Genomic DNA, 20,669 nt, shown 5'->3' on the forward strand with positions numbered 1-20,669 from the left:
TTAGTGAAATGAAGTCCACCTGTGTGCAATCTAAGTGTCACATGATCTGTCTGTATAAACACACCTTTTCTGAAAGGCCCCAGAGGCTGCAACACCACTAAGCAAGAGGCATCACACCATGAAGACCAAGGAGCTCTCCAAACAAGTCAGGGACAAAGTTGTTGAGAAGTACAAGTCAGGGTTGGGTTATAAAAAAAAAAAAAAAAAAAAATAATAAGATTTTACTCACCGGTAAATCTATTTCTCGTAGTCCGTAGTGGATGCTGGGAACTCCGTAAGGACCATGGGGAATAGACGGGCTCCGCAGGAGACTGGGCACTCTATAAGAAAGATTTGGTACTATCTGGTGTGCACTGGCTCCTCCCTCTATGCCCCTCCTCCAGACCCCAGTTAGGATACTGTGCCCGGAAGAGCTGACACAATAAGGAAGGATTTTGAATCCCGGGTAAGACTCAGACCAGCCACACCAATCACACCGTATAACTCGTGATACTATACCCAGTTAACAGTATAAAATATAACTGAGCCTCTCAACAGATGGCTCAACAATAACCCTTTAGTTAGGCAATAACTATATACAAGTATTGCAGACAATCCGCACTTGGGATGGGCGCCCAGCATCCACTACGGACTACGAGAAATAGATTTACCGGTGAGTAAAATCTTATTTTCTCTGACGTCCTAGTGGATGCTGGGAACTCCGTAAAGACCATGGGGATTATACCAAAGCTCCCAAACGGGCGGGAGAGTGCGGATGACTCTGCAGCACCGAATGAGAGAACTCAAGGTCCTCCTCAGCCAGGGTATCAAATTTGTATAATTTAGCAAACGTGTTTGCCCCTGACCAAGTTGCAGCTCGGCAAAGTTGTAAAGCCGAGACCCCTCGGGCAGCCGCCCAAGATGAGCCCACTTTCCTCGTGGAATGGGCTGTTACTGATTTAGGATGCGGCAATCCAGCCGCAGAATGCTCCAGCTGAATTGTGCTACAAATCCAGCGAGCAATAGTCTGCTTAGAAGCAGGAGCACCTATTTTGTTGGGTGCCTACAGGATAAAAACGAGTCAGTTTTCCTGACTCCAGCCGTCCTGGAAATATAAAATTTTAAGGCCCTGACTACGTCCAGTAACTTGGAATCTTCCAAGTCCCTAGTAGCCGCAGGCACTACAATAGGTTGGTTCAAGTGAAAATCTGATACCACCTTAGGGAGAAACTGGGGACGAGTCCTCAATTCTGCCCTATCCATATGGAAAATCAGATAAGGGCTTTTACATGACAAAGCCGCCAATTCTGACACACGCCTGGCCGAAGCCAAGGCCAATAACATGACCACTTACCACGTGAGATATTTCAAATCCACAGTTTTAAGTGGCTCAAACCAATGTGATTTTAAGAAACTCAACACCACGTTGAGATCCCAAGGTGCCACAGAAGGCACAAAAAAGGGGCTGAATATGTAGCACTCCCTTTACAAATGTCTGAACTCCAGGCAGTGAAGCCAGTTCTTTCTGGAAGAAAATCGACAGAGCCGAAATCTCGACCTTAATGGAACCCAAATTTAGGCCCATAGTCACTCCTGACTGTAGGAAGTGAAGAAAACGACCCAGCTGAAATTCCTCTGTTGGGGCCTTCCTGGCCTCACACCACGCAACATATTTTCGCCAAATACGGTGATAATGGTTTGCGGTTACTTCTTTCCTGGCTTTTATCAGCGTAGGAATGACTTCCTCCGGAATGCCCTTTTGCTTTAGGATCCGGAATTCAACCGCCATGCCGTCCAACGCAGCCGCGGTAAGTCTTGGAACAGACAGGGCCCCTGCTGTAGCAGATCCTGTCTGAGCGGTAGAGGCCATGGGTCCTCTGATATTATTTCTTGAAGTTCTGGGTACCAAGCTCTTCTTGGCCCCTCCGGAACCACGAGTATCGTTCTTACTCCTCGTTTTCTTATTATTCTCAGTACCTTTGGTATGAGAGGCAGAGGAGGGAATACATAAACCGACTGGTACACCCACGGTGTCACTAGACCGTCCACAGCTATTAGTAAAATGAGATAATAACCGCGCTTATGTTTGTATTTAGCAGCTCCCTATAATAAAAATAACAATAAACACTAAAAAGGGGAGCGCTTGATTAGATTTGCATAATGAATTGAACGCACATACCTGTAAAAGAAATTTGGTTAATAATATGTTTAAGCTCTTTTTTGAAGAAGTGGTGGAACAGAGATAATTGATATTGTTTGTGAATCAATTAATAATTTGCCGGACAGTTCTTTCCCACGGGTAATACTATCCCTGCTGTCCCTAATACCTTTTGCGGCTTGTTGTTTGTAGCCTCGGCGTGCATCAGCGTGCACCACGGGTATCGCTTGTCCCGTCTCTCCCGTTGTGACGGTTACTCCGGCTCCGTATTGCTTTTGCGGCGTGCCTGTTTAGAAGCGTCTCAGCATATCAGTGTTAGCGTTCACTGATCCAATATTCTCCGTTTCTTTGATGGTGCAGAAACGGAGAATATTGGATCAGTGAACGCTAACACTGATATGCTGAGACGCTTCTAAACAGGCACGCCGCAAAAGCAATACGGAGCCGGAGTAACCGTCACAACGGGAGAGACGGGACAAGCGATACCCGTGGTGCACGCTGATGCACGCCGAGGCTACAAACAACAAGCCGCAAAAGGTATTAGGGACAGCAGGGATAGTATTACCCGTGGGAAAGAACTGTCCGGCAAATTATTAATTGATTCACAAACAATATCAATTATCTCTGTTCCACCACTTCTTCAAAAAAGAGCTTAAACATATTATTAACCAAATTTCTTTTACAGGTATGTGCGTTCAATTCATTATGCAAATCTAATCAAGCGCTCCCCTTTTTAGTGTTTATCGTCCACAGCTATTGCCTGAGGGTCTCTTGACCTGGCGCAATATCTAATTTTTTGTTTAGGCGGGACGCCATCATGTCCACCTGTGGCCTTTCCCAACGGTTTACCAACAGTTGGAAGACTTCTGGATGAAGTCCCCACTCTCCAGGGTGTCGGTCGTGTCTGCTGAGGAAGTCTGCTTCCCAGTTGTCCACTCCCGGAATGAACACTGCTGACAGTGCTAAGACGTGATTTTCCGCCCATCGGAGAATCCTTGTGGCTTCTGCCATCGCCATCCTGCTTCTTGTGCCGCCCTGTCGGTTTACATGGGCGACTGCCGTGATGTTGTCTGATTGGATCAGTACCGGCTGGTTTTGAAGAAGAGGCCTTGCCAGACTTAGGGCATTGTAAATGGCCCTCAGTTCCAGAATATTTATGTGTAGGGACGACTCCTGACTTGACCAAAGTCCTTGGAAATTTCTTCCCTGTGTGACTACCCCCCAGCCTCGAAGGCTGGCATCCGTGGTTACCAGGACCCAGTCCTGTATGCCGAATCTGCGGCCCTCTTGAAGATGAGCACTCTGCAGCCACCACAGTAGAGATACCCTGGTCCTTGGAGACAGGGTTATCAGCCGATGCATCTGAAGATGCGATTCCGACCACTTGTCCAAGAGGTCCCACTGAAAGGTTCTTGCATGGAACCTGCCGAATGGAATTTTGCTTCGTAAGAAGCTACCATTTTTCCCAGGACTCGTGTGCAGTGATGCACCGATACCTGTTTTGGTTTCAGGAGGTCTCTGACTAGAGATGACAGCTCCTTGGCTTTCTCCTGCGGGAGAAACACTTTTTTCTGTTCTGTGTCCAGAACCATCTCCAGGAACAGCAGGCGTGTGGTAGGAACCAGCTGTAACTTTGGAATGTATAGAATCCATCCGTGCTGTTGTAGCACTTCCCGAGATAGTGCTACTCCGACCAACAACTGCTCCATGGACCTCGCCCTTTATAAGGAGATCGTCCAAGTACGGGATAATTAAAAACTCCCTTTTTTCGAAGGAGTATCATCATTTCTGCCATTACCTTGGTAAAGACCCTCGGTGCCGTGGACAGTCCAAACGGCAGTGTTTGGAATTGGTAATGGCAATCCTGTACCACAAATCTGAGGTACACCTGGTGAGGATGGTAAATGGGGACATGTAGGTAAGCATCCTTGATGTCCAGGGATACCATGTAATCCCCCTCCTCCAGGCTTGCAATAACCGCCCTGAGCGATTCCATCTTGAACTTGAATTTTTTTATGTATGTGTTCAAGGACTTCAAATTTAAAATGGGTCTCACCGAACCGTCCGGTTTCGGTACCACAAACAGTGTGGAATAGTAACCCCGTCCTTGTTGAAGTAGGGGCACCTTGACTATCACCTGCTGGGAATACAGTGTCAAAGTCAGAAAAATGTCTCAATGCACGTTGCCATATTTGCACCGCACACTGGTCCGTGCTGCGCATGCGTACGCTCTCCCGTGGAAGCGCATACCCGCAATAGCGTGCACTCGCACGCGCAGTATGCGCATTTACGGTAGAGTTTATGTGATCGTAGCGTGCGACTCATTAGTTACAGATGTTCACAATTAATGTAGTTTATAGATCATGATCCCTTTGATAGTTTCTGTAAGTTTGGTTAAAGTATAATGTCCCAGAGCTGAGGAATCCCTCTTTGCATCGTACGAAGGGTTTAACAGGAATCATACTGCAGTGTTTGGTACCCATCGGAAGAGTATTTAATTAGCAATATTCCGGTGTTGGTTTGGAGCGTATTAATCGCTCGTGCGAATAGTTATGGACATAAGAAGTTTATGTCCATTTCTATGATTTGCACATACTCAGGTATGCGGCGGGAAACCCAGTTTCCCACCCACCTGAGCTGTTGGAAATCGTCACAGCCCACCTGTATGAATCACCCTATGACCTTTTGTTATGATGCAGGGCCGAATTCCTTCGGCCAATGGACAATGGGATTGTAGGACCAGGAGATTGCATTGTGTGTGGAGCATAAATAGGCAGGCCGACCACATCCAGCTCTCACTCTCTCATCAACGGTTATCTGCTGATAATCGGGAGCTGGATATCGAGGCGCTGGCGATCATACCCTTTGTGCGTAAGTTCTCTCCATAATCATTGTCTTTCTGCGAGCCAATCTCTCTCTCTCTCTCTCTATCTCTCTCTCTCCTCTTTTTCTCTTAAATACCTTATAGTATTATAGTATTGTATCGTATTGCATTTAGGTCAGTGTAGTATTGTCTTTTTGTATTTATTGTTTAGTTCTGTGGTTAGGAAGTCTCTGTTATATTGTAGTGTATCATATGTACTGTTATCCCCTTTTACAAGTATATTAGACATAATACAGTTAATAGGCCTTGGAAACCTAAACCAGTATCTGTGTATTTACTATAGTGTTAAGTGTTCACTTGAGCGTCGGTGACGCTCAAACAGCTTTGTAGATAGTCAGGTTACACAAGGTTGCATTTACACCCTGTATTCACATTAAGGTATTCAGTGTATTTCATCGGTATAAGGTTTAACATAAAGGTATAGTGTTGTGAGCGTCTGCACCGCTGGTGACCTCCTCGTGGTCTCTAGCGTATGCTACGTTACAGCGAATCTTTCCCCTAGACATAACCAATAACGTGTCCTGTGATCACTGGGCCGTGAGCGAACGTGACGCTTGAGCGTCTCGCCTACGGCTGAGCGATCGTTACGCAAATAGCGTATCATTACGGTATTTCTTAAGTAAACAGCGTACAGTGTTCTTAGCTTCATAAGGGTTGTTTATACGACAAAGGAATTTAGCATTGTCAACAGCTTGTGAATTGCCTCTAGCACAGCCTCCCTGCCTGAGGGAGTTGTCGGCAAGGCAGATTTGAGGAAACGGCGGGGGGAGACGCCTCGAATTCCAGCTTGTACCCCTGAGATACTACTTGAAGGATCCAGGGATCCACCTGTGAGCGAGCCCACTGATCGCTGAAATTTTTGAGGCGGCCCCCCACCGTACCTGGCTACGCCTGTGGAGCCCCCGCGTCATGCGGTGGACTCAGAGGAAGCGGGGGAAGAATTTTGATTCTGGGAACTGGCTGACTGGTGCAGCTTTTTCCCTCTTCCCTCGACTCTGTGCAGAAAGGAAGCGCCTTTGACCCGCTTGCTTTTCTGAAGTCGAAAGGACTGTACCTGATAATACAGTGCTTTCTTAGGCTGTGAGGAAACCTGAGGTAAAAAATTTTCTTCCCAGCTGTTGCTGTGGATACGAGGTCCCAGAGACCATCCCCAAACAATTCCTCACCCTTATAAGGCTCTATGTGCCTTTTAAAGTCAGCATCACCTGTCCAGTGTCGGGTCTCTAATACCCTCCTGACGGAATGGACATTGCATTAATTCTGGATGCCAGCCGGCAAAATGTCCCTCTGTGCATCCCTCATATATAAAAGACGACGTCTTATGTTCGCAAAATAGTATCCCTGTTTGACAGGGTTACAGACCACGCTGCAGCAGCACTATCTGCAGGTCTCAGTCTAGTACCTGAGTGTGTAAATACAGACTTCAGGATAGCCTCCTGCTTTTTATCAGCAGGTACCTTCAAAGTGGCCGTATCCTAAGACGGCAGTGCCACCTTTTTTGACAAACGTGTGAGCGCCTTATCCACCCTAGGGGATATCTCCCAGCGTAACTTATCCTCTGGCGGGAAAAGGTACGCCATCAGTAACTTTTTTAGAAATTATCAGTTTCTTATCGGGGGAACCCACGCTTTTTCACACTTCATTCACTCATTGGATGGGGGAAACAAAACACTGCCTGCTTTTTCTCCCCAAACATAAAACCCTTTTTTAGTGGTACTTGGGTTAATGTCAGAAATGTGTAACACATTTTTTATTGCCGGGATCATGTAACGGATGTTCCTAGTGGATTGTGTATATGTCTCAACCTCGTCGACACTGGAGTCAGACTCCGTGTCGACATCTGTGTCTGCCATCTGAGGGAGCGGGCGTTTTTGAGCCCCTGACGGCCTTTGAGACGCCTGGGCAGGCGCGGGCTGAGAAGCCGGCTGTCCCATAGCTGTTACGTCATCCAGCCTTTTATGTAAGGAGTTGACACTGTCGGTTAATACCTTCCACCTATCCATCCACTCTGGTGTCGGCCCACAGGGGGCGACATCCCATTTATCGGCATCTGCTCCGCCTCCACATAAGCCTCCTCATCAAACATGTCGACACAGCCGTACCGACACACCGCACACACACACACACACACACACACACAGGGAATGCTCTGACTGAGGACAGGACCCCACACAGCCCTTTGGGGAGACAGAGAGAGAGTATGCCAGCACACACCAGAGCGCTATATAATGTAGGGATAAACACTATCACTGAGTGAATTTTCCCCAATAGCTGCTTGTATAAACAATATTGCGCCTAAATTTAGTGCCCCCCCTCTCTTTTTAACCCTTTGAGCCTGAAAACTACAGGGGAGAGCTGTCTTCCAGCTGCACTGTGAAGAGAAAATGGCGCCAGTGTGCTGAGGGAGATGGCTCCGCCCCTTTTTCGGCTGACTTTTCTCCCGCTTTTTTATGGATTCTGGCAGGGGTAATTATCACACATATAGCCTCTGGGGCTATATATTGTGATTATTTTGCCAGCCAAGGTGTTTTTATTGCTGCTCAGGGCGCCCCCCCCCCAGCGCCCTGCACCCTCAGTGACCGGAGTGTGAAGTGTGTATGAGGAGCAATGGCGCACAGCTGCAGTGCTGTGCGCTACCTTGGTGAAGACTGAAGTCTTCGGCCGCCGATTTTCCGGACCATCTTCATGCTTCTGGCTCTGTAAGGGGGACGGCGGCGCGGCTCCGGGAACGAACACCAAGGACGGGTCCTGCGGTCGATCCCTCTGGAGCTAATGGTGTCCAGTAGCCTAAGAAGCCCAAGCTAGCTGCAAGCAGGTAGGTTCGCTTCTTCTCCCCTTAGTCCCTCGTTGCAGTGAGCCTGTTGCCAGCAGGTCTCACTGTAAAATAAAAAACCTAACATATACTTTCTTTCTAGGAGCTCAGGAGAGCCCCTAGTGTGCATCCAGCTCGGCCGGGCACAGAAATCTAACAGGGGTCTGGAGGAGGGGCATAGAGGGAGGAGCCAGTGCACACCAGATAGTACCAAATCTTTCTTATAGAGTGCCCAGTCTCCTGCGGAGCCCGTCTATTCCCCATGGTCCTTACGGAGTTCCCAGCATCCACTAGGACGTCAGAGAAAAAAAAATCCAAATCTTTGACGATCCCCCGGAGCACCATCAAATCCATCATCTTCAAATGGAAAGAACATGGTACCACAACAAATCTGCCAAGAGAGGGCCGGCTACCAAAACTCATAGATCGGGCAAGGAGGGCATAAATCAGAGAGGCAGCACAGAGACCAAAGGTAACCCTGTAGGAGCTGCAGAGTTCCACAGCAGAGACTGGTGTATCTGCGCATGTGACCACAATAAGCCGTACACTCCATAGAGCTTGGCTTTATGGAAGAGTGGCCAGAAAAAGCCATTACTTAGTGTTAAAAATAAGAAGGCACGTTCTGAGTTTGCCAAAAGGCATGTGGACGACTCCCCAAATGTATGGAGGAAGGTGCTCTGGTCAGATGAGACTAAAATGTTACTTTTCAGCCACCAAGGAAATGCTATGTCTGGCGCAAACTCAACACATCCCATCACCCCAAGAACACCATCCCCACAGTGAAACATGGTGATGGCAGTATCATGCTACGGGGATATTTTTCAGCAGCAGGGACTGGGAAACTCTTTAGAGTTGAAGGAAAGATGGATGGTGCTAAATACAGGGATATTTTTTAGAAAAACCTGATTCAGTCTGCCTGTGATTTGAGACTGGGACGGAGGTTCACCTTCCAGGAGGACAATGACCCGAAGCATACTGCTAAAGCAACACTCGAGTGGTTTGAGGGGTAAACATTTAAATGTGTTGTAATGGCCTATCCAATTGAGAATCTGTAGTCAGACTTGAAGATTATTGTTCAGAAGCAGAAACCATCCAACATGAAGGAGCTGGAGCAGTTTTACCTTGAGGAATGGGCAAAAATCCCAGTGGCAAGCTCAGAGACTTATCCAAAGCGACTTGCAGCTGTAATTGCCACAAAAGGTGGCTCTACAAAGTACTGACGTTAGGGGGGTGAATAGTAACGCACGCTGAAGTTTTCTGTTATTTTGTCCTATTTGTTGTTTTTTTTATTTTTATTGTGAAGCAGACAGCTTCAAAGTTGTAGGCATGTTCTGTGAATGAAATGATGCAAACCTTCAAACAATCCATTTTAATTCCAGGTTGGGAGGCAACAAAACATGAAAAATGAAAAGGGCGGTAAATACTTTAGCAAGGCACTGTATGCACTCAAAGAATTACAAGATAAAAAAATGTATCACAGGATTCTGTCATTTAAGCTGCTGCGACCTCACTGGTCCCACCCCTGTGTAGTAACCCAAAACGGACATATCTGCCAATCAAGGTCTGCCCAACTGTCAGCCACTCGGTACAGTCTGATAGCAAAGCACCTCCCACTGAACATAGCAGCCAGCTGTAGAGGAGTGAAGGAGTTGTGGGAAATGTGAAGGATAAAAACTGCAGAGAATTAATGAAAGTTATTCACATCAGTAGTATGCAGCCTTACAATAGATTTATGTGACATCGTGGCTTTACTTTGGCTTTAAAAAACACAAATTATTTCACATAAAAGGATCTACTGATAAACTCACAGGTAAAGAGCCATTTTACTGTGGAGAACGGAAATGTTCTGCACATCAACAGGTTAAGTAGATCTACATAATCTTTACCTAGTGCTCACTCTAAAGGGGGTTACTCACGGAGAGATAATCTAAGCAATATGTGACTAGATTGCTTAGCTTTTCAGCAAGATCTGTTTGTACCCCTCACAGCGATAGAGATGCGCGGCCCCGTGCGCTGGTGCTAGATTGGCCTCAATCTAGCAGGTTGCTCATTTCACTTGCTGAAATGAGCAGTCCACCCCCACACATCGAACTGTGCTGAGCGGGGGGAGAGATGTGTGCTGAGCGGTTTCGCTTAGCACACATTTCTCCCCTGATCTGCCGGTGAGTACGGGCCTTAACACCACACCTAATCAGTAAGGAGGGCAGTTTCTAATTTTGAAGGACAACATTTTATACATGACGTGTCGCTACTGTAACTATAGCGATACATCCCATATAAAAGGATGCATTTAAACAATAACTTCCCTCCTCACTGATTATGTGGGTGCTAGTGTGAGCACTATTTACTGACTACTACAGTATTAGTTACATACATAGTAACATAGTATCTAAGGTTGAAAAAGACAATTGTCCATCGAGTTCAACCTATTTGTGGTTTCCTATGCACGATTATTTTGTATAAAATTTTGACTGAAGTTGATGACTGCCGTTACGTTTTACCCGTCTTTTTTATAATAACCATAGTGCATGACTATGCCCCGTAACCCTGGATATCCTTATCCATTAGCAATTTATCTAACCCATTCTTAAAGGTGTTGACTGAGTCGGCAATTACAACTCCCTCAGGCAGGGAATTCCAAACATGTATCGTCCTTACCGTATAAAAAGCCTTTACGCCATATTGTGCGGAATCTCCTCTCCTCTAACCTGAGCGAGTGTCCACGAGTTCTGTGTGTTGATCTAACCAAAAACAGGTCCTGCGCAAGATCTGTATATTGTCCCAATATATATTTGTAAATGTTGATCATGTCCCCTCTTAATCTCCTCTTTTCCAGTGTAAACATGCCTAGTCTTGCAAGCCTTTCCTCTTATTCCAGCGTCTCCATACCCTTAATTAGTTTGGTCGCTCGCCTTTGAACCTTTTCTAGCTCCAAGATATCCTTTTTGTAGTAAGGTGCCCAGAATTGTACACAGTATTTAAGGTGTGGCCTCACAAGTGATTTATATAATGGGAGTATAATACTCTCATCCCTAGCATCAATTCCCCGTTTTATGCATGCTAATATCTTATTGGCCTTCTTTGCTGCAGTCCAACTTTGGGTACTACTGCTTAGTTTGCTATCTATGAGGACACCTAAGTCCTTTTCCAGTACAGAATCCCCTAATTTTACCCCATTTAGTAGGTAGGTGTTATTTTTGTTCTTGTTACCACAGTGCATTACCTTACACTTGTCTGTATTGAACCGCATTCTCCATTTCGCTGCCCATGCTTCTAATTTAACTAAGTCGTTCTGAAGCGACTCATCACCCCCCTCCGCATTTATAACTTTACACAATTTGGTATCATCTGCACAAATTGACACCATGCTCTCTAGACCTTCTGTTAGGTCGTTAATGAAAATATTGAACAATAGCGGTCCTAATACTGAGCCTTGCGGCACACCACTTAGCACTTCAGTCCAAGTTGAAAAAGATCCATTAACCACAACGCGCTGCTCCCTATTATTTAACCAGTTTTTGACCCAAGTGCATATTGTGCTTCCTAGCCCTGATTCTTGTAGCTTGTAGATAAGTCTTATGTGTGGTACAGTTGCGCTAGATCCCAAAGTATGAAACAGACAGCAATGTATAATCTGTCACTGCATTTTACCATTGTAAACCAAGGAAACGGGTGTAAATACAGGAGCACATCCTCACATCCAAACTAAAGGCCAGTACTGATGGGAGAGATGTGTGCTGAGCGATCTTAATGGGCCCTACACACTGGGTGATATTACTGAAAGATATGAACAATCTCGTTCATTAATGAACAAGATACCGTTCATATCTTTCAGTGTGGAGGCAGCAATGATGAATGATGCGCGGCCCCGCGCTCGTTCATCGTTGGTGCCCCGTCGCTCGTGCATGCAGGCCAATAAGGACGATCTCGTCCATATTAGCAAGCACTGCTATGGAGCCAGGTGACGGGGGAGTGAAGAAACTTCACTCCCCCCGCCACCGGGTCGCCCGTCTGCCGTATCGGCGGTCGGGCAGCTCGGCGGTGGGTCGCGCAGTGTGTAGGGCCCTTAACACAGACCGCTCAGCACACATTTCCCCCCCCCCCCCCTCCCCTTCTTGTTCAGCACACATCGCGCTGTGCTGAGTGGGGGAGAGGACGCTCACTTCAGATTGCTTAGATTTTAAACACGATCTCTCCGTGTGTACCCCCCTTAAAACACAGCCAAGGCATACACTATCAGAGATGTACATGGACTCATGTAGCACAATACACAAGGGGGAAAAAGTTGCAGGTGCACTATCTCACGCTATCTCATGTAGCACAAACCAGAATGATTGACAGTTGGCATGCTGACAATGTGACTTTACATTCACTTTGAATCCTAACCCTAACATTGTCTGCAGACATTCACAATGACTGCAGGCCCACGTACATAGATGTGGCATGTCAGGTGAAACACGTGGGTGATGACCCAGGATGTTGCGGATAGAAAACTTTATTCTTTAAAAACTGCATTTTCAAATTACAGCTTTCTACTGTCAACATTGTTCACAATATATAAGCATTCCCCAGTATTCCCTATGGATGTAAGAGAAAATATATATGTCTTTGGAAAACGTTTTTTTTGTTTTGTTTTGTTTTTAAAGTTAAATTTACAGCACAAGAACTTGTCAGGGATGAGTACATGGGATTTGGATTTGGTGTTACTTGCAATTTCTGAAGGCAGTACCACTGAGTAACAGTGCCACCACTGGACTCCGCAGCAGTGGAAAGCCCGCCACCACTGGACTCCGCAGCAGTGGAAAGCCCGCCACCACTGGACTCCGCAGCAGTGGAAAGCCCGCCACCAGACCATTACAGATTGCCAGTACACATTAAAATGCACTTGGCTGCACACTATATCTTTTGGTTGGCCATGCTGCTCAGCCGACCAGAAGAAATGGCATTCCACCAGCGGAAGCGCGCAATCCTGGAAAACAATAGCCAATCTTCACGACTTGTCGTACCAAAACGACAAATCACCAAGATATCGTTGTAATGTGTACCTGGCCTCAGTTTTTTTAATGGGTGAAGGTGTTCTGACCAAGAGATCATAGTAACAATGTTATTTTAACAGTTGCTAGTTGATTTACGGATATATTCTGTGGATAAATGTGCTATGTCCAATTCTTAGCTTTAGCTATTTATCTTTAGCTGGAAGTAGACTGTTTCTTCTAAATATAACACCTTCATCCACTCATCTCTTCAATTGTGTGAGTCTACCCTGTGGCTCAATGGATGCAAATCCATCCACTCATGTTTATAAATCTAGTGGAAAGATATCCCTGAAGGTGGAGGCTGCTAGCATAGTTTTGAATTGTACAAGAAGCTCATATGGGTGTGATACTGAACGGTCCACATCCTTTGGCCATGTAGCATATGTCCTGTAAGGTAATTTGTTAAAGCAAAGAGAGTTATCTGCATGACAGAGTACCAACGTAACTAGCTACTACATGGATCTACAGTATGTCCTGTATGGGGACTAGTAAAAGCGGACAGCAGTACCTCAGAGACTGCGCGACAATGTTCTCGCATATTGTCAGACAGTGAGTCACACGATCTTTCTTGTTTGTGGAAGGATCCTTCTTCCTGGAACGAAAAGGGAAAAAAAAAAAAAAAAACAACACAGAATCAGAACACAGGTTAGAGAGAACAGGACCAAACAGCAGCACATCGCCGCATGCCTAACAAGGGATCAAATAACGAAGGACAAGAAGAGGATTATAGAAATAAATTAATAAAATATTACAACATACAATTTTAAAAGAAACGATAAACACTTTTGGAACATTACCATTTTGGCCATTAAAATATTTTTATACAGTATGTATAGCATGCATGAAGCCACCAAACAAGCGTGGGAATCGGACGTGGAGAGGTCCATATCATCAGCGCCTACCTATCATTTTATAGCATGCACTTGATAAAGGATAGCTAGGAAATGATGGGTTGCTATGAGCAATTTTTTCATTAGCAACCCATCAGGTTTTGAAATAAACAAGTTACAGAAGACCACAGAAAAATATACACTGGCTAATTAAAAGTAACTAACCTAAAATTACAAATAAGTTAGACTTCTAGCATTAACAAGAAAGAAAACTTTTATGCAGTACGGTTGAAAAATATTTCGAATTACACGCCTGCAAATGAGCACAAATATACAAGAAGAATTTTTGGCCACGAGTTTCAGCCTTGAGAAAGACTCCAGGAAAAGGAGTTGAAACGCGTTGGCGAGTCTCATTTGTGGTCAGTATCCAGAGGGTGGCCTGCGTCTCTAAGAACCAGTGATCTTCCAGCTCCCAGCCCGGGCGGTTCTGGAGTTTAAAGAACTTGTTTGAGAACTTTTTTGGGTTCTCTGACTTTCTGGTAATTGTTTCACAGTCTCCCTGTGGCTGTCACACATGGGAAATTTACCATCTTTTACTTGTGATTATTTATGTCCTTTGTATGTGTGTATATGTTATTAAATTACTGTACTACACATGTGGTTTCCCTCTGTTTTACATATCGGTATTCCTTTGGTATATGCTGTGAGGAGGAGGTGTGAGAACACTTGCATCAGCTTTCAGGGTTGTATATGCTTCATGATTTTTACTTTATTATTTTTGCATGAGAGCACTTTGTATAATATTATTCAGTCCAGGCACCTGGTGGCACTCGTGGCCAAAAATTCTTCTTTGTATATTTGTACTTGTTGTGTTCTGGGGAGACTCTGCCCATGGTCACGGGAACTATAAGGCAGCCCTTGAACATAATCGCGCAACACGCGGGCGATTGGACAAATTGTTTGCTTCTTTGACTTAAGATGAGCACACACCTATACACTTGTCGGCCCATTCTCCCGATATTGGGTGAACGACTGACTGTTGTATACTGTAGGTGTGTACGCAGTACCAATGAAGGAGCGTTAGTTGATAACGACTTTTAATGCTCCTGCAAAGGTCATATCGTGAGGTTGCATCTTATGTGCTGCACAGCCGACCCAAAAAGAGCAGGGTGAGACAGTCTCACATAAACTGCTGGTTCTCTTGCTGCTACCGCCTCTCAAATGGGGTCACACTGGGTACACTGCTTGGCTGATGGGGAGCATCTTACCTGGTCAGCCGAGGATCGGGAACCCGCGTACCTAGCTTTAGAGGAGCATTAAATCTCGGTGCTTATGCTGTGGCAAAAAAAAATAAAATATATATATATATATATATATATATATATATATATATATATATATATATATATATATATATATATATATATATATAATTATTATTATGATTATGGTGTTGTTTTTTTAAAGAAACCACTTTCTCACTTCTGTTGATGCTTTATAAATGAAACACTGAAGGATTGAAAAGTGCTTTAAAAATTTTACAAACTCTTCCCAGGGTGCCTTTAGGGGCTGTGGGTAAGAGGAAAAAAGGAACTTATGTACATCTGTTTCATTTACCCATGGTTACTATTTTTAATCATCGTCTATGCAAAATGAATGGTCAATGCAGGTGAGGTTTTAAGCAAACAGATGACAAAGATCAGAAATGTCTGCTGCTAGTGGTTTCATACACAAACCAGAACGTTCTGCACATTCCCCAACGATTGTATCCTGCGCAGCGTTGGCTCTGCTCTCACACATGGGCTAGCCGGCTGGGGATATACAGCGTGTGTTAGCAGGGCACGTAACACAAAATGCAGGCTTTCACACAGAAAGAACGCCCACTGCATACCTTGCTGCTGAATGTGTATGAGACCATCTGCCTAATACAAGCTACTGAGCAAAGTTCTAATAGCTTTATTGTTTGTACCGTCTGCAGGTGATACCGCTACCAATGTTGCTTATGGAGGCATGAACGCCAGAAGTGCTTTCAGAAAAGCACTATACAAAGTCAAAATCAGGTTATAAACTCCACCAAAAGTACATCATATTATAGCGCTGAAGCAAACCTATGCATTTACTCCCAACACTGCATGCTGTAGCTTTACGGAAAGTAAAATGCAAAGTTAAGAATATCATACATTGGGGCAGATGTATTAACCTGGAGAAGGCATAAGGAAGTGATAAACCAGTGATATGTGCAAGGTGATAAACCCACCAGCCAATCAGATCCAATATGTAAATTAACAGTTAGGAGCAGATTGGCTGGTGCCTTTATCACCTTGCATTTATTACTGGTTTATCACTTCCTTATGCCATCTCCAGGCTTAATACATCTGCCCCATTAAGTCATATTTTGATCCTCCCACCTGTCAATATTACAGCCCAATCCGCATAATTATGAAAATAAAATGTCACAATTTATCCCAAAATTACAAGTTATTGTAATCAAAAATTGTTTCCAGCTAATTACTGTGTATAAGTAAACATGAGGTATGTGTACAGTATTTTGATTAAGGAAACGTTTGTGTAACAAAACATGTCTCAACTATGTATACCTGCCCTCTAAGGAAGCTATGGTAAATGAATGCTCTCTTAGGAATCAATTAATTATAAAGCATGTTTCATATGCCTTAGTGGAACAAATGATACCATGTTTAGCTGAAATAATGCTATACATCTCATCTTATTAGTACTACAGTATGCTTAGACTATAGGTCAATAAATCGGTAATAAACCTATTAGCATAGTAGCACATCTTTTCAATCATGTCAGTTGGCATTGGACAAGGAAAACACAGGATACACACAGCAGTGACATATGCGGCAGAGATTTTGAGGGGATTAGTCTACTTCTGGGAAACTGTCCAGAGTATGAGAGTCTAGTTCTTCAATTTCTGTGGTTTTGTTCTGTTTTACTTAACTTTCTGCATTTATACAGCCCATGTTAATTGGTCATTCTAAATCCCACTTACAGTAACACTGCTTTCTAAGTGCTCTTCGTAAGTTCACAAGTCAGATCGGTTTGGTGTATAAAATGGCACACTTATGCAGGGAATTGATTGATATATGGTATAAAGTCAAGGACTAACTGAAGAATTCTAATAGGCCCTACACATTAGGCGACATCAATGAGAGATATCATTCATATCTTTCAGTGTGTATGCACCAACGATGAATGATGCGCGACCACGCACTCGTTCATCGTTGGTGCCGGGTCGCTTAAGCATGCAGGCAAATATGGACAATCTTGTCCATACTAGCATGCAGGACTATGGGGCCGGGTGATGGGGGGGGGGGGGGGGGGGGAGTGAAGAAACTTCACACCCCCTGTCACTCTCCCCGCTGCCGGGTCGCCCGTATCGGCTGTCGGGCACACCGGCGGCATATCAATTAATATGTAGGGCCCATAAGAATGTCAGCTCTTGAATTACAGCTGGGTTATTCCACAACAAATCAATACAGGTTTCAGACTGACCATTTCAGATTGTGATGAAATTTGGTATAATAAATGTTGCCATGGGTATAAAGAAAACCCCCAAATCAGCGCTTTTGCAGTTATGGTTTTGCAGTTATAGGATTTTAAAACTGCAATTTTTTCACAAAAAAACGTGCTAACATTTGTTTGTTTTTTAATTGCACTTGCAGCTCATCTAATTGTGCTAGAGAGTTGGGCAGGGTCTCACTTTAAACCTTTTATGGGCTTTCATATGATATATAACACAACAGTAGGTTTCCATACAAATAAAAACATTTTCAAAAACAAAACTTTGATTCTCAAAAGCCAAAATGTTAAATAAATAAATAATAAAAGAAATAAAAAACATCTCAGAAATTGTTCATAATGTTGGTAATAAATCCCCAAAGTTTTATTTTGGGATGGGAACACTTGCTATAAGTGCTCTCATTTTTGAGTGATTCATGAAATTTTTATTTAAAAATCAACAAACAATATTTTGTCCAGTTCACTACATTACAGGAATGCACGTTCCTCTTCAGGTGTGTTTGTGGATGAGAGTCTACAGACAGCGCCTGCTTCCACTTCTGTGCAGGTGCACAAACTAAAGTGGAAAGATATTTCATGTGGAAAGACACTTCAGCTGTGTTAAATAGACCAGTCTTTTACATTTACTTGGATCCCCACAAGTGGTCCAGGGACAGGATAGGTTTGGGTGGGCTATAAATAGTGAAGAAAGCCTATTGGTCACTAAGTTAAGCCCACAAAGACATAACCTGTACCTGGACAACTTGTATCACATTTGAAAAAGCAGAGGAGTATCAGACTGGGCTGCAATATTAAAAAAAAAAAAAAACGTTAATAGCACAATTATCGTGACAAAATTGAAGCTTTAAAAATGCATATGTCAGGCTCCGGGGCCTTACCTCCGGCGGGTGCTCCCGGGGGTTGCCGTCCCGCTGGTTGGTACGGCTGTGGCGGCAGGGAGCAGCTGGAGGCGGAACCGCCTAGAAGGATGTGCGGCTGCCAAGGGTCGGGGGTCTGGAGAGCCGGGTGCTGCGGCGTGGGATCGCTGCGGTAAGGTCCTCTAGTGTGACACAGTATACTGTGTCAGCGTCAGAAGCTGGCTAAAGCTGTGTGCTAACAGCTGAGTATGTCTCCTGTGCTGGGGTAGCCATGTTGGAGACCAGAGCATTACCAATTAAGTTCCCATTATGTGTCCAGCCAATCCTGCGTGTTCTCCCCTTACAAAAGGGGGCTGGCCCAGAGGGAGATTGCCAGTGCTCTGTGCTCCCAGGTTACTTCTAGTGCCCTGGTCCTGGTTGCTCTCATCTATCGGTTACCTAAACGCTCCTGCTAAGTCCGTCGCCACTCGTGGAAGTGCTCACGGGGTCCCAGGTCGTACAGGAGCTCCAGGTTCTAACCGCAGCTCTCGCAGACGTCTTCATTTCTTCAAAGTCCAAGTTCTTCAGCCTCGTCTTTCAATCAGTCTTCAGTTCTTCTTTACCGGAGTTCTTCAGCTTCTCTCTTCAAGTCATTTAACCATAGACTCTAATTCTTCCAGTTTCGTCAATTTCTCCAATATTCGCATACAGCCTGTTATTCGTTAAAACTACAGTTACCTTCCTACGGAGTCCTCCTTTTCCTTTACGCCCTCCGGCCAACGTTAACAATTAGTTTGGCCTCCAACATGAGGAGGAATTACATTCAGCCACCTCATTTACAGGTAGCTGTCCCTTCAGCCAAAAACTCTGTTGTCGGGACCCCAACTTATGCCGAGCGTGACAGCATATAACTTTAAAACCGCTGAATATATCATCCTAAGATTTGGGGGTTTTCTTTACACCAATGGCAACATTTATTATACCAAATTTCATCACAGTCTGAAACCTGTGTTGATTTGGTGTGGAATAACCCAGCTCAGGACATTCAAGGAAATTCAATTCTGCATGTAGGATGCAATGTACTGTTCCCAGAGCAACACAGAGGAGCAAGGGAAAAATTGCGATGTTGTCACTTCCACAAATGGCTAACTTGTGCACAGTCATGGCACATCGCTTTAAATTGCCCCTTTGCGCTTGTCAGCATGAGATGGGAAATGGTATTCATTATTTTCCGACTGGTCTGCTGGAATTCTATTGATTAGTCGGATCACTCACACACACACACACACACACATACATACATATCACAAGTGTCCACGTGGGTCTGGTCACGACACACCTCATTCTGAAGCAACTAAATAATGGTTGCATTAAAGCCTTGCAATGGAAGCACCTTCCCACTGCATTAACTGTACAGGATGTACACTACACGTTGATGAATGTGGGTCCCTACACTAGTGTATGGGGACGGAGAGCCACATTGGGATGGTCCCTTATCTTTTTCATTACAGCGATGCTAAATGGTCAGTTACTAAAAACATGCGTAAACTATTGTTCTGCATGTATAGATGTGTCCAAGCACACCCAGCCTCAATAAGCCACGCAGTGAAGGACACCTGGTGCGAGTCAGCCACTCCGAGCAGCGCAGTGTGTACTGCTCAGATGTGCTTCTTCAACGCAATGCGACAAAACTACTTCACAAGAAGTGACCGAATCTGAATACAAAGAACAATGGCCGCTGCATTGTAGCACTTCGTATACAGATTCAGACGCACACAGTTATGTTACAGAAGTGTCGCATATCAAATTAATCAGTGCAGTCTCATGGGTGGGATTTGTGTTATGGCACTGCAATTTTAGATGCATATTCGAGCGAAAAAGCCACTCAGTGCAAGCAAAGTCACATGGGTCCTGGGGCGCCGAAACCGCGGCAACAGTGTATGGGGACAAATCTCTATAAGACCTATTCAGCTTGATGAATAAGCTCCTAATACCCCTTTCAGATATCCTCCAAAATCCCGGGATTTTGCACATGAACACGCATCATCCCAGGATTTTTGCATGTCTGAAAGGCCCCAACCCAGGAACACGTTCCCGGATTGCTGACCCTGCAAGTGACCAGGGTTGTTCCCAGGACTTAAATCCCGGGTAGACAACTGGCTTAGGTCTGAAAGGTGCGACCCGGGAATTTACTCCAAGGTCGCACCTAGATGCCTCTGATTGGCGTTTGGTCTGCTGGAAGGGGCAGGGCTGCCTGGATGGGGCGTGCGCCGGCTGCTGCAGTGAGTAGTAAAAGCAGCCGACGCAACCTAACAGAGGCAGTCTGCAGTGGTGAGGTCTTGCATTGTGTGATTGTGTGTGTGTGTGTGTGTGTGTGTGTGTGTGGTGTGACATGATAGTGGCCTGGTCTGCCCTGGCTGCCAGGGCAGACCATGCTTACGTCTGAAAGCGGTTGACCCGGGAATCTCCCAGGTCTCAGGTTTAGTGTGTAAGTGGGTCTCCAGAAAAAACCCGAGCAGGGAAATTCCCGAGTCGTATGTCTGAAAAAGGTATAATAGACCAAATAAGACAAAAGGCAGACTACTAAATTC

At 44.9% G+C, this 20,669-nt stretch overlaps 1 protein-coding gene across 3 annotated transcripts in view; it reads right to left on the minus strand.

The window, feature by feature from the left end:
• Positions 1–20,669, minus strand: part of HTT (huntingtin) — a 517,727-nt gene that overhangs the window by 474,704 nt on the left and 22,354 nt on the right. For all 3 annotated transcript variants that reach the window (XM_063924321.1, XM_063924312.1, XM_063924303.1), the window contains exon 2: positions 13,378–13,461. In XM_063924321.1, the coding sequence (XP_063780391.1) occupies positions 13,378–13,461 (84 nt within the window). The remainder of the gene's footprint in view (positions 1–13,377; positions 13,462–20,669) is intronic.

This window comes from Pseudophryne corroboree, chromosome 1, assembly GCF_028390025.1.
Source record: "Pseudophryne corroboree isolate aPseCor3 chromosome 1, aPseCor3.hap2, whole genome shotgun sequence".
Lineage (NCBI taxonomy): Eukaryota > Metazoa > Chordata > Amphibia > Anura > Myobatrachidae > Pseudophryne > Pseudophryne corroboree.